This window comes from Patiria miniata, unplaced genomic scaffold (genome assembly GCF_015706575.1).
Source record: "Patiria miniata isolate m_02_andy unplaced genomic scaffold, ASM1570657v1 HiC_scaffold_6, whole genome shotgun sequence".
NCBI classification, from domain to species: Eukaryota; Metazoa; Echinodermata; class Asteroidea; order Valvatida; family Asterinidae; genus Patiria; species Patiria miniata.
The window spans coordinates 7,852,808-7,866,399 of record NW_024037073.1 but is presented as its reverse complement, the minus strand read 5'-3'; the positions used below and the strand labels follow the sequence as shown (position 1 = coordinate 7,866,399).

General features: G+C 40.1%; 1 protein-coding gene across 3 annotated transcripts in view; it reads right to left on the bottom strand.

The window, feature by feature from the left end:
- The window catches only part of LOC119742799 (spindle assembly abnormal protein 6 homolog), a 46,091-nt gene extending 33,002 nt beyond the window's left edge, over positions 1-13,089 (bottom strand). For 2 of the 3 annotated variants that reach the window (XM_038218971.1, XM_038218973.1), the window contains exons 1-4: positions 12,914-13,089; positions 5,283-5,385; positions 3,384-3,444; positions 569-648 (exon numbers count right to left, since the gene is read on the bottom strand). In XM_038218971.1, the coding sequence (XP_038074899.1) occupies positions 569-648; positions 3,384-3,444; positions 5,283-5,347 (206 nt within the window). In that variant the 5' untranslated portion in view covers positions 5,348-5,385; positions 12,914-13,089. The remainder of the gene's footprint in view (positions 1-568; positions 649-3,383; positions 3,445-5,282; positions 5,386-12,913) is intronic. The other variant, XM_038218974.1, reaches the window with a different exon arrangement.
- Between the last annotated feature and the right edge of the window lie 503 nt (positions 13,090-13,592).

Genomic DNA, 13,592 nt, shown 5'->3' with positions numbered 1-13,592 from the left:
TCTGAAAAATTTCCGCTGCGGCTTGAACAAGGTTAAACTCATTAAAGACATAGCACGGTACTCACCAGGAGCGGAAATTTTTGGCAGTAAAAGTTAGCGAGAGTCGTATTCATTCAGTTCGTGTATCCAATTTATTCAAAACACACGATAGAATGCACACATGAGCAGTACATGATCAGTGTCCGGATCGTAATTGCGATACCAATTTTTCCGCAATCAATTTTCCATTTTCGAGCTTGTGGGGTAAAAAAAAAATATGCTCTCAAACTGCTTATACTTTTCAATATTCAAATTGGAAAATGCTATCCTTATATTCAGTGGATGATCCAATATTTGAATATTCAGTATATACGACACAGTCCTACTGAATGTGAACAAACTTTATAATTGTGATTTAAACTGTTAGACAAAGTACATGTTGGGGGATGCGAAACGAAAATGTCTGCAGCCCCCATGGCAAACGGAGTCTTATTCTATGCATATCAAAATAAATGAAGCAACAACTACCAAACAGCACACGTACTTGTTGTGCAAACAGCGAATGGAGTTACAAGTGAGCCATACAAACCTTTGAAAGTCGTCTTCTCCAAGCATAAGGTTGAATAGGAAGAAAGGATCAGCGTCATCTGTCAGACGGACATTCAGTTCCTGAAATCAAAACACAAATCAAGCTTGTGTAACTGGCCAAAACAGAAAGGAACTTCAGTTATCAGGGTTCTGAAGTTGGTTCTACAAATAAAACCAATCGCAAAACTACTTCATACAATTAATTTGTTTTAATAAATACCTTGGAGAGTTGATGGTTTCTGATTGGTCGAGACTTGATCACGTGGCCGGTCATTAACAGTGATAATGGACTGGCTTCAAAGATCAAGCGAATAAATGGCCCCTGAACCAGCATTGATCAAGCCCCGTTCAGCCCCATGGAAGCCAATGATTGGTCAAAATATAGTAACAGTCCTGCGGTAGCTTTTAACAATTGAGCACTGCACATGCGCTCGACCCCCATCGCGTGAGACTGACGCGCGCGTACGCAACACAGTTGCTAGGGATGCGTGCGTGCGCGCGCATAAGGAAGTTTTGAAACGACATCGTACAGCAGTGCAGTATATACTGAGGATGTTTACGACGAAAGCGTAGATTTACGATTTATTTTCTTTGAAACACTTCACCCACCGACATATTTACCTTTCTTAAACCAAGCATCTTTGTAATTCCGGACACAAGGAATGTGTAAACGAGATTTCAGCTTCCTCCATTAGGTAAAGATATGAAAACATTGTTGTAATTTGTTTCGCTACGGCAGCAGTTTCTGTTGAGTTTACGTCGTTATAGCTGTTAAGCTAAAATATGGCCCATGAACATGAACACAAAAAAGTCTGGAAATATCGCCGGAAAAAAGTCACAAAAGTGGAGCATTTTAACTGTTTATTTCGTTATAAAGGTATTTATTAATGGGAATAACAGTGTGAGGAGCCGGTCTTCACTGCGTGATAATGACCGGGTGTGGGGGTGACCGCTGTTAATGGACCTCGACTTCGTCTCGGTCCATTAACAGCGGTCACCCCCACACCCGGTCATTATCACGCAGTGAAGACCGGCTCCTCACACTGTTATTCCCTTATTAATTAATAAGAGAATAATGGTGGGATGGAACAGATTCAAATATTTGATTTAAAACAGGTTAGGGGCCTGGTCACCGATAATGGCCCAAGTGGAATATGCTTAACTGTATTGAGGCTCGGACAGATATGAGCCAGATACCCAAACAAAATGTTGGGTAACTAGCTCATCAGTGTTGTCTGTTTATTATAGAAACCTTTGCAGATTTTAACACCACTCTAAAGATGCAGCAAACATTTTCTATAGATCACATGGTAAAACATACAAAAGAATCCAGAATAAGATGGCTATAAGATTGATTGATTGATTGACTGATAGTGAATGCCACTGACAAGCATGACTAATCCTCGGGTTTACATATTTGTGTAAGGTTGCAATATTGGCAAACAAAAGTGGGGCATTAATTAGAGATGAAACAAGATGAAAGCTGCATGCTGTTAGTTTTCTCTTAAACTGTTGGGAGAAACATTGGAAAACAACATTGAAAGGATGATAGGCCAATAAATGGTGTCCACTTTCCACTTGTGCATTCTTCTGCAAGTATCAAACAAGGCAATTTTAGTCTTGTCAAGGTATATAATACGTGGACGGCGTAACTAACGTTAAGTGGACAGCGTAACTAACGTTAAACTGGTGTGCTGTGATATTTAAGAGTACAAATTAGCAAATGCATTTGGCAATAGAAACATCTAAATTAACTGTTCTTGTCGAGTAATATTACTGATATTATCAATTATCAAGCTGCCTGCAGTTTTGGAGAAAATTTAATTTAATTTAACGTTAGTCAATAGACCTACTTCTCTTCAAGCTTTTTTCCCGCAATTTGATTTTAATTAGAAATTGATACACGCACATGTACCTCGACAAGACTACAAGAAGCCCCAAATTGCCTAGCTTGATACTTGCAGAAGAATGCACAAGTGGAAAGTAGACACCTTGTAGTAGTAACTTACATTAACTGCCCAAAAAATACCATTACAATCTGCCTTGCTGTGAAAAATATTTGGCCTGCTATCATTTCACGTTATTTTCCACTTCAAGGGATGTTTCTCCCAACAATTTAAGAGAAAACTAATAGCACGCAGCTCTCATCTTGCTTCAGATCTCTAATGTCCCACTTTTGGTTGCCTATATTGTGACCTTTCACTTTCAGGACACAAGGTGAAATAATAGTCAACAACTGATAAAACGACTATTCAATTCACATTTTTTAGGTAGTACAGTGTATCCGGACACAGGGTGTAGGTAGAGTGGAATGTTTGCGTAGCAATTAGGGGTGGTGTGCACCACTGTGAGGGGAGCATGTAAGCATCGTTGATATATTCATATTACTTGATTGTTCAATATTATTTTGATATCGATATCGCCGATAGCAATTTTTTTCATCATATCGAAATATCAAAATTTTCGATATTGAGCAATTATATCGAAAATATCGAAAATGCGTCAGATTATCGTAAAAATAAATCTACCGTTTGTGTTCAACATTTGCTGTATAATAAAATAAAAAGTCCAAGGCAACTTGCGCTTGTGACTCATAATGTATGGGCCAGGAGCCAGTCTGTTCACAAAGTGAATCTGTTTGTGCTCAAAACAAACACCTTTTTTTAGAGGGTTGCAGACATCAAAAAAAATGTAAAAAGAGTTTTTTGGTTGGACTGAAACATACACAAGTTTCAAATATATTGATAGAAAAAAAATCTAAATTGTAGAACAGCATGGGAAATGCAATTTAAACTGATTGCTAAGTTTATTTTTACCTTTCTCTGTAATGGCGACGATGCAGTTTGAATTTCCAGCTGAACTCTGACCGATGAGGTCCTGATTGGAGAGATATGATGAAACAAGGAAATACGAATTATGTTAGGTTAACCCTGCAGAACACTTTATGCTTAACCCTAACCTTCCAGGTCCTTTTTGCTGGGAACCATCCCCAATCCTCCTCAATCCTTCAAAATTGAGTACTTATGTTCAAATGAAGGATCCCCAGCGCCTCAATCCTCCAAAATCCTCCAAAAACCACCTGGAGGATTTAGGAGGATTGAGGTGGGTTAGGAAAGTTGAAGTGCAATATAACGCAAATTGACATGGGCCTTCAATATTAGCCACACTGAGGACTTGGGCTACAACACCGGATGGTACTTCATTGCCTACTAACGAGACCACACAATGCCTTCACTCACTGGTTCATTTGTGTATTATGTGGAGTATACATGTACAAGATAAATATTCTTCTGAATGTGCCCAAAGCTGTATCATCTCCACAGTAGAATGCACCAGAGCCTAGGTGCATGACAGCAGCAGAGTTTGAATCCAGTCAATCTCACGTCATCTCAAATTCACCAAACAAGTCATTCAGTCTCAAGTGGAGTGTCGTGGCCTTGTGGTCTGGAGCACTGAACTCATGGTCTGCTGGTAATTCTGCAGGTTGTGGGTTCAAGTCCAGCCTGCAGTTATGGTGCGTGTGCCCTTGGGCAAGGCACTTCTCTCCACCCAGGAGTAAATGGGTACCTGTGAGGTCAGAGATGGCTATCGTGGTATATTTCAGTTGCTTTGTGCCGAAAAGGCAGCATCAAGCTTTGTACACTCCCAACAGGCATGCAACTTGAAAGTAACAAAAAAAGAGAAAACTCCAATCTGTACAAGACTTTGTACAGTGTTTTTTTTTCAATTTTTAATGGCATACGTGTGAAGTGAAAAATGAGGAAATCAGCTCATCCGAGGAAAAGATGCATGCCTGTCCCCAGGGAGCTGAGATTGTCTTTGGAGTGTTTCATCGTGTTCATTGGCCCAATGAGCAGTGTGATAATGACGTAGCATCTTTAGTACCAATAATGGTGGATACGTGCGCTTAAATAAATACACATTATTATTATTAGTATTACAAGCTATTCAACTGAAATGTAACAAAGGCATTCCTTTATGACTATTAATCCATTTTTGTGACCCGACAAGTGACCTGGCTTGTGATTTGACTTGTGATATGACTTGTGATTACCCCAATTAACTCTTGACGGCAATGGTGCTCAATGTGTTCTTAACTACTCTCATATTTCATCACTACAAAACAAGACGGCAATCTCCATGTGCCCATCATTATATCGAAAATACTCAATAATCAATAGCTGTAATATATAACAATTGGTGACTGCTGTGACGTGGAATATGATGTTTTCAACACCTGAGGGTGCTATGCGCCCGAGGGGGTTAAAAACGGTATATCCCACATCACAGCAGTCAATAATTGTTTTGTTATATCGTGCCAATAAGTCAAAACGATAAATGGTTGTAAAATTACTGTGTGAGAAATAAATTCAATCATTGTGATGTAACCTTTGATAACTGAAGGTTTTGATGTCCTGCCGGACATGAGACCGAGTGGTTGACGTTGCAGTTCTCACTGAGCGAAGCCAGCGTGCGGGCTGGTTCCACATGCGCTTGTTACTGCGCGCAGTGTGATATCACCCTCAGTGTGCGACATGCATTTTTATTGTCCAGACCAATGACAATGGCCGTCCTAGACCAATGACAATGACCAACTACAGTATCTGAGCACACAATATAACAATAGAACTTATACTCTCATAAAGAATATCTGTCCATGCTAATCAGTAAGTAGGAATGTTTAAGAACAATGTTAGTTTATGTAATGCCTATACCTGTCATCATGCCCAGTGCACTTGATACACACTGTCACAGCACTGTTAAATAATGGTTCACTCATCTTGGCCCGCTTGTGTCATTCCTTCTACATTGTGACTCCTGAAAACAGACAAGAAATAATTGTTCATTCATCTGCAATGTACTACGTAATCTCTCTCCTTAACACCCTCCTGTGACGTCACACTATTGTTTTTTCTCGCCATTATTTTGTACGAATGGAGCACGGCGCGCCGCGCAGCCACTTCTGTATAATTCAGTAATTTCACAGAATCACAGCAAGACACTTACGTTTTCGTTCTCCTTTTCTCCCTCAATTAAAAAAAATGGTCGCTGGTAAAATGGACAGGATTCGAACCAGGGACCATTGCATCCATAGCTCATCTCGTTAATTAATGCATTAGGCGCAGGCTACTGTGGCAGCTTGACAACTGCCGTTCTTTTAAATGCTTTAAATAACATTTGCTAAAGAATAACAATGCTGTGACCTCATTGTTCTTTTCTCATAAATAAACAAATTTGATTTTCCATTTTAACAAATTCAACAATGAAGATGTACAAAGGCCTTTGTTCAAGCAATAATGAGGAATTCTTGAAGGGTGTTAAGAAGGTTAATACACTCGGTAGCGCGCCGTTCGTGGGTGATGCTCGGGCCATTCATCACCCACGAACGGCGGGTGATGATTGTCACCCAAAGTTACAATGTACCTATCGCAGCGGGCTCGCGATATTGACATTTCACACGTAAAATTACCAAAGTTTAAATCACTACAGAACACTCACCTTACAGTTTTTCGCCCCCAAACTTTCCAAACTTGCGTGAAATGGTATCAAACTTATGTCACTGTAAGATTTTCTTACATTTTGGACGTAAAAAAGTGAGTTTTGATGAGTTTTTCAGAGCTTTGATGTTTTGTGGCCCAGAACACGATTGCCATTTGTTTGAATGACCATGAAGTTGGGGGTTGAAGGCGGTCACAAAAATGACCTTTTTTTCCGCTTTAAATGAAAATTAAATTGATTAACGTGCGTGTAGTTGGGTCATAAGTGCACGCGCTATCCGGAACTACATGTAGGCAAAAGCATACGGTCATTCATTGGCGAATTTTCAAAACTTAGAGACTTTACAATTTTTTTTGATTCAACAAGCATTCAATGGAAGAGTTTATACGACTGTATTGTATAAACAAAATATTCGAAATCACACAGTACAAGTGATATACCGAGGGGGAAATTTATCGTCGATACGCAGCTCCCGCGATTTTCTACAAACCGTCCAAACATGTTGAAGTGCGAGTCGGAAATCTGGCCAAAATTCCTCTTCTAAAGATTTTATGGGAAAATCTTTGTGTATCAAGGCGCTTACAATTCATTTTCCTTTTCAAAATGCACATCGTCCGAAAAAAAAAATTATTTGAGACTTATTAAAAAAAGGTAAGTTTTTATTTGAAGCCATCCGGAACTAGGAAAAATCCGGAAATAGGAAAACGACTGTATTTCCAATTCCCAATGAAGCCTACACTACAGGGTCACATAAGGCAAGTTGAAGACTGTTTTGGGTGTGAAATCTGAAGGTTTTGATTGGGGGTACGAGTGGAAATGGTCAAAAAAAGTTATTAGTAATGCAATAAGGCTATGTACCTACATTTGTGTAGGACTCTACTATCGCCCGACCATGTCTAGGCCTAAATGTCAAAAAAGGCAATTCGTAGAGTCCTAGTTACTCGGACTACACCACCATCATGTTTGTATTTTCACTTCCCACTGAAGCCTACAGGCCAAACAGGGGCGCATAAGGCAGTTTGAAGACTGTTTTGGGGGTGAAATCTGATAATTATGATTGGGGGTACGAGTGAAAATGGGCAAAAAATAATTATTAGTAACCGCAATAGGGCCATCGATGTCTGACTCTACTATCGCCCGACCATGTCCACATGTTAAAAAAATGATCCGTAGAGTCCTAGTTACTCGGACTACACTTCACCAAAAGTTCACGATCGCCATTTAGTCAGCTGTTTTGGTATGTTATTCAGTTGTCGGGCACAACCCGACCACTCTTTGGATTTGTTACGATTAATCTTTCTTTCTTTCTATTTTTCCGCAGGTTTTTCTTTTCTTTTTTTAGGCGGGTTTTCTCCTAAACGGTTTATGATAGGAACTCATTACTTTCAATATATATCGATCCTCATCCTAAGTGGTGCATATTACTCTGACGTCATTATGACGTCATCGGGTGTCAATTACAAGCGATTTTCGTTAGAAAAATGACAATCTTCTTACACCTATAACTCTTGAAGAAAATGATCAATTATGTTCCAACCTTGTAATCAGATAGACCATTAAACATTTTTTGTCGTGTACGTGAACTCGCTTGACCTTTACTTCCGGTTCTACTGGAAGGTTAAAGTTAGGTGAATTCAAAATGAAGACATTAGCCTGAAATCAAAACAAAGCACAATTTCTTCAGAACGGTTTACGGTGTGATCATAAAACCTAGTGTGAACTTGAACCATATGACGAAGATGCTAAAAATGTTGTTACGTCATCAGACGTCATCAGGTATCAAATTACAAGCGATTTGATGGCACAATTTGACAAAATAGTTTGGCCTATATCTCTTGAACTAAATAGAGTATCGCGTTCATTTTTTTCGTGAGGTTTTAGACGGCGCCTTGAGCAACATTTCTTATTCCCGGGCACAAAACTGCTTGACCTTTACTTCCGGTATTACCAGAAGTGCAATAGAAATTGAATCTTACTCTAAAACGGAAGCATTTTACTACAGACAAATACATTATGGAAGTGTTGAGTGAGGAATGCCAATCGCAAAAACATAATTTTGACGTCATCCCACGAAAGGGCGCCCTCTAGCGGCACATCACAACAGTTTAATCTCTCAAAATGTCAAAACCCTCAATCCAATTTTTATGAAATTGCCCCAATAGGTAAGGCTACATGTCCCATGAGCTACCACAACTGAATTTGCAAGGTTTCATAATCATGACTTCATCGACCGAAAGCTTCTGTAGGGAAATTTCAACAATGATCATTTTATTTTTAATTTAAATCCATCATAAACATAATATCCCTGTCTCGTGACTTTGTTTTTTGCCCAAAAAATTACATCTATTACACTTAATATTGCCTTTTGCTTCCAAATACTGTGACGTCATCAAACCGGAAGTTGGGTGTTATTATTACATACACATAATTTCCATATTTCCATGCGTTATTTTTACTTAATGATATTATTAAACAAGTTCCCTTTTTTTTACTGATGACGTCATCAAACCGGAAATAAACATTTAGGTACGTGTACCTAAATGTTTACTGAAATTTATCATACCCTAAAAGACGCATTCTTTTTGTACAAAATAATTGGTACTGAAAATGTTATAGCCCTTTTTCTGACATAAACATATTCATAACTTAACTGGACAATGTCTAATGAAATAGGTCTAGGCCTAGTTGTCTACCCGACCACTCTGCCGTCTGCGTTTGTAAAACGAAGTGGCTATCGTTACGGCAGTCGTTGTTTAGCGCCCTCTACGATATTTTTTTGATACGCACGCAGGCAATGGCAGGTATATAATTAGGCAGTGGATATTTTGCCGGAGACGGCAAACCTTTAGTAAACGTTAGTTTGCCGGATATGCACTGAACATGCGCAGTTACTGTTTTTTTGTACTTTTTGGTTTTTTTTAGTCTGGCTCCATGCCAATATTATCGTTGTAACCTCGTATTCACAAGATGGGATTCAGACCATTTTATAATTTCGGACTTTATTTCCCTTTTAAAAAAAATCCTCCAGAGCCACAAATCTGAAAAAGAAAATGTAATAGGCCTACTCTGCAATAAAATGTTTGAGACATGTTAAAATAATAAAAGAAGAATATTCTTATTTATTTGGGGATGGGAAAAAAAAACGTAAAAATGTGGCGGGGGTCGGGATCGAACCCGAGTCATCCAGCTCACTAGAGCTTTTGCTTAACCACTACACCAAACGTGCTTCACAACTTTTGGTGGGAATTTAATACATCTTATAATTCAGCCCTATCTTAAAGAGTACAGCGCCCTCTGTTGATATGGATTGCCGCCGGCAAACCTTTAGTAAACGTTAGTTTGCCGTCATTACCTCCGGCAAAATATCCACTATCATATAATTATTTGTTTCCCCACGTTTTAGCGAGCAGTGCGACAGCTCAGTCGATAGAATGAGGATTTTGCACCGCGAGGTTGCGGGTTCGCATCTCAGTTTTGCACTCGAATTTTTTTTCCTTTTCTAACCTGAGGCTTTGGAGGATTTTTTTTAAAAGGGAAATAAAGTCCGAATTTCATAACGTTCAAATTCACTTTTTTTCCCTCTAATTTTATATTTTCTTCTCATGTTTTTATAAAAGTTGCAGTCTACCGTAACGATAGAAAATGGGAAATGCGTTACGGCTGCCGTAAAAATAGCCACTGCGTGTGAAAAAACGCGAACCTAGTTATAAATGTTAAGTTATATAGGAACTAGCTTGAGTAACTCCAGCTGACATGCTCCATATTCATTCACATGTAAATGAATATGGAGCATTAATAGCTCCATGGTCAGCTGGAGTTACTCAAGCTAATATTGTTGATGTACCCTAACGTGGCGCGGCCCCTAACGTGGCGCACTTTGATTTTTCGCCTGTAGCATCTAGCTAGAGCAAAAGTTTTAACTGAAATTTCACAGAAAGTGAAATTTCATCAAGTTCTAAACACTCCCGTTCATAAATCGCAAGTTTATTTACCCGTTACAAAGTTAGAAGAAAAAGTTATTTTGGCGTGATTTTTCGATTTTATTTTGAAGTGCAACGTGAACCCTTTGAAAATGCCCCGAAAAATAAGAAAATAAATTTCTGACAAACTTCTGGCTGGGTATGTAAGTAGAGATAATAATAATTTATCAGAATTTATCAACTTTACAGAAATTATTAAATGTTAATTTGTGATTTTCCGAGATTTATTCAAGTGCGCCACGTTAGGGAACACTCCACCAATTTGTGCCCAATTTCCGGACGCCACCGTTTTTGAATTTCCGATTAAATTTCATGACACCGAAATTTTTCACAGAGATTGAAAAGCAAGTATTAGTAAGGTAAAGGTACCAGTATTTCACTGCATGAATTTGAGGTTTGTCAACAAAGAGGTTTGGAAAACACTACACAAGGAAAGTTGGGTAAACGTCGAATAGCCCCATAAATGTGGCCTATTTACTGGACTGCCTCCGTAAACATAGGCCACACATCCACATGTACAAAAATCGTGTCGACGGAGCCAAATTTTGATTTTCACATTTAGGCTTAGTTTGTAGGTTTTTTTTGCTTTAGAAGCATACTCACCCTCTTTACAGGCTAATCAGAAAGTGCTGCCTTTTTCAGATGTATATTTTTCGTGAAATTTCCAGATTAATTTTTATACTCCTAGAACTATGAGGCTCCACGTAGTGGAGCCTCATAGGTTCAGAAGCCCGCAAAATTGTTGTCAGCACAAAACACTAATTAAGTACAAAAACGTCCATCCCAAGCAGGCCGTTTTTCACAGAACCGCTACACAGTTTGCCCCTAAACTCCATACAATACCTCATTATTATTATTATTATTATTAATCATTTCTGGTAATGAAACCAAGGATTCCTCAAAAGCGCCCTAGGCACTGTAGCTCGCAAGCCTGAAGAAACCTGTGGAGAGAAGACAATGAGAAGAAGTTACAGTTTTAGAGGCGGGAGGAAAAGCCCAGAAGAATATTCTGGGGAAAACCCACGGAATCAGGCAGGGACTGAAAACCCAATCCACATATTGGCCCAGGCGGGATTCGATCCCGGGTCACAGCGGTGGAATGCGACGAAAGTACCGCTACGCCAACCTGACATACTTACGTTATGTGCACCCAACAAACATCGGTGGATTCTGTCTGTTTTTCGGCAAAAATGATGAAAAATATGCCCTTTCCGCACTGAGCCAACCTAACACTTGAAACGAGCACGTGTGCAGAATGATCGCAGTTATTTTCGGTTCGATCGCTCGGAGCGCGCCGCGGGGGGTACGTACTTGCACTTGTACGCATGTGCATACTATCGTTCCGCTCCTACACCATACCCCCCGCGGCGCGCTCCGAGCGATCGAACCGAAAATGACTGCGATCATTCTGCACGCGTGCTCGTTTCAAGTGTTAGGTTGGCTCAGTGCAGAAAGGGCATATTTTTCATCATTTTTGCCGAAAAACAGACAGAATCCACCGATGTTTGTTGGGTGCACATAACGTGAGTATGTCATGAGGTATTGTATGGAGTTTAGGGGCAAACTTAGCCCGACTGCGTCTGGCCGTACAGTACTATCGCAAGCTCTGTAGTACGGCCAGACGCCCGATGCTTCCACAGAGACTGAATTTTTGGGCCGCCGATGTAGCGATTTTGCTACATCTTTCGATCGCGATTATCTTTTCATCCAGGACACAAATTTCCAAAGTTAAGGTTCGTAGTCGTAGAGCAACTCATACCTTTTTGAAAAAACGTTCTTTGGTCTCAATATTTTCATCCATCTGGCCACAAGACGAATTTCAGTCATCAGATTCCACAAATATCGTCCCCCATGCGATCCCCCATGCGATTTCAAAATGGCGGCCGCGCTGTAATGTATGCATTATGCGAGCGCGCTTGGGCAAGATAATGAATATGCATCATAGTTTATGACGTTTGTCGGACACTCAGCGCGGCAGGCCATACAAACACGAGGTCATGAACTAAATAATGCATATTCATTATCTTGCCCGAGCGCGCTCGCATAATGCATACATTACAGCGCGGCCGCCATTTTGAAATCGCATGGGGTGTCGCATGGGGGACGATATTTGTGGAATCTGATGACTGAAATTCGTCTTGTGGCCAGATGGATGAAAATTTTGAGACCAAAGAACGTTTTTTCAAAAAGGTATGAGTTGCTCTACGACTACGAACCTTAACTTTGGAAATTTGTGTCCTGGATGAAAAGATAATCGCGATCGAAAGATGTAGCAAAATCGCTACATCGGCGGCCCAAAAAATTCAGTCTCTGTGGAAGCATCGGGCGTCTGGCCGTACTACAGAGCTTGCGATAGTACTGTACGGCCAGACGCAGTCGGGCTAGGGCAAACTGTGCAGCGGTTCTGTGAAAAACGGCCTGCTTGGGATGGACGTTTTTGTACTTAATTAGTGTTTTGTGCTGACAACAATTTTGCGGGCTTCTGAACCTATGAGGCTCCACTACGTGGAGCCTCATAGTTCTAGGAGTATAATTTTTACACGTTTGCGTATCAAATTAAATTTCAACATGAAATTTCACAAAAATTAGACATCTGAAAAAGGCAGCACTTTCTGATTAGCCTGTAAAGAGGGTGAGTATGCTTCTAAAGCAAAAAAACCCTACAAACTAAGCCTAAATGTGAAAATCAAAATTTGGCTCCGTCGACACGATTTTTGTACATGTGGATGTGTGGCCTATGTTTACGGAGGCAGTCCAGTAAATAGGCCACATTTATGGGGCTAAACGTCGAAGTGCGCCACGTTAGGGAACACCACCAATAATAGTACTTTAATAGGAACGGGGTCCTAAGTAAAGGTAAGGATTACCGTGTTTTATAGAGAAGTCTCCGTTTGTCCAACAGCATATTTTTCTATAATCATTACCTCTCAAATGAATCAAATTCAACGGAACATTTTTCCAAGACGTAGAATTACACGATTCGTCAAATCCTGAAATCCTTTCGACGAACCCGCCAAGAATAGGCGAGATCGATCCCCAGACTCTACTCACTTAAGTTAACACATTATATTTACCTTACATCAGAACCCGACTAGCCACTCAAGACTCGGGCTACTGAGGGCGCTACACACAATTTCTAGACAAGGGGCCAAGTAAGGCTGCATCCGAATCAGCTGTCTAGAGCTAGGTCTAGGTCTGCGCCACTGATCTCTATATAAAGACTGGATAGCTAATAAAGAGCCGCACAATGTACGAATTTGACGCCATATTGGTGAGACCGGCTGGTGATCTACAAAGGACAAGTTGCCGTCTTTATAGACAGCTTGATTTCTTTTGTAACGTCGCGGCTCACTTGACTTATATTTTGGCCACCACCACTGACCAACTGACCAAGGTTTACTACAATTTTTCTAACGTAGTGGTTACTTTTATAATGCCGCAAATCACTTTTTCGGCGTTTTTAATCACTACGGAAATGTGTTCCTTTTAGAACATCATAATATGTGTACGTGACCGAAATGCGCGTCAACTGTTGATACAACGCGC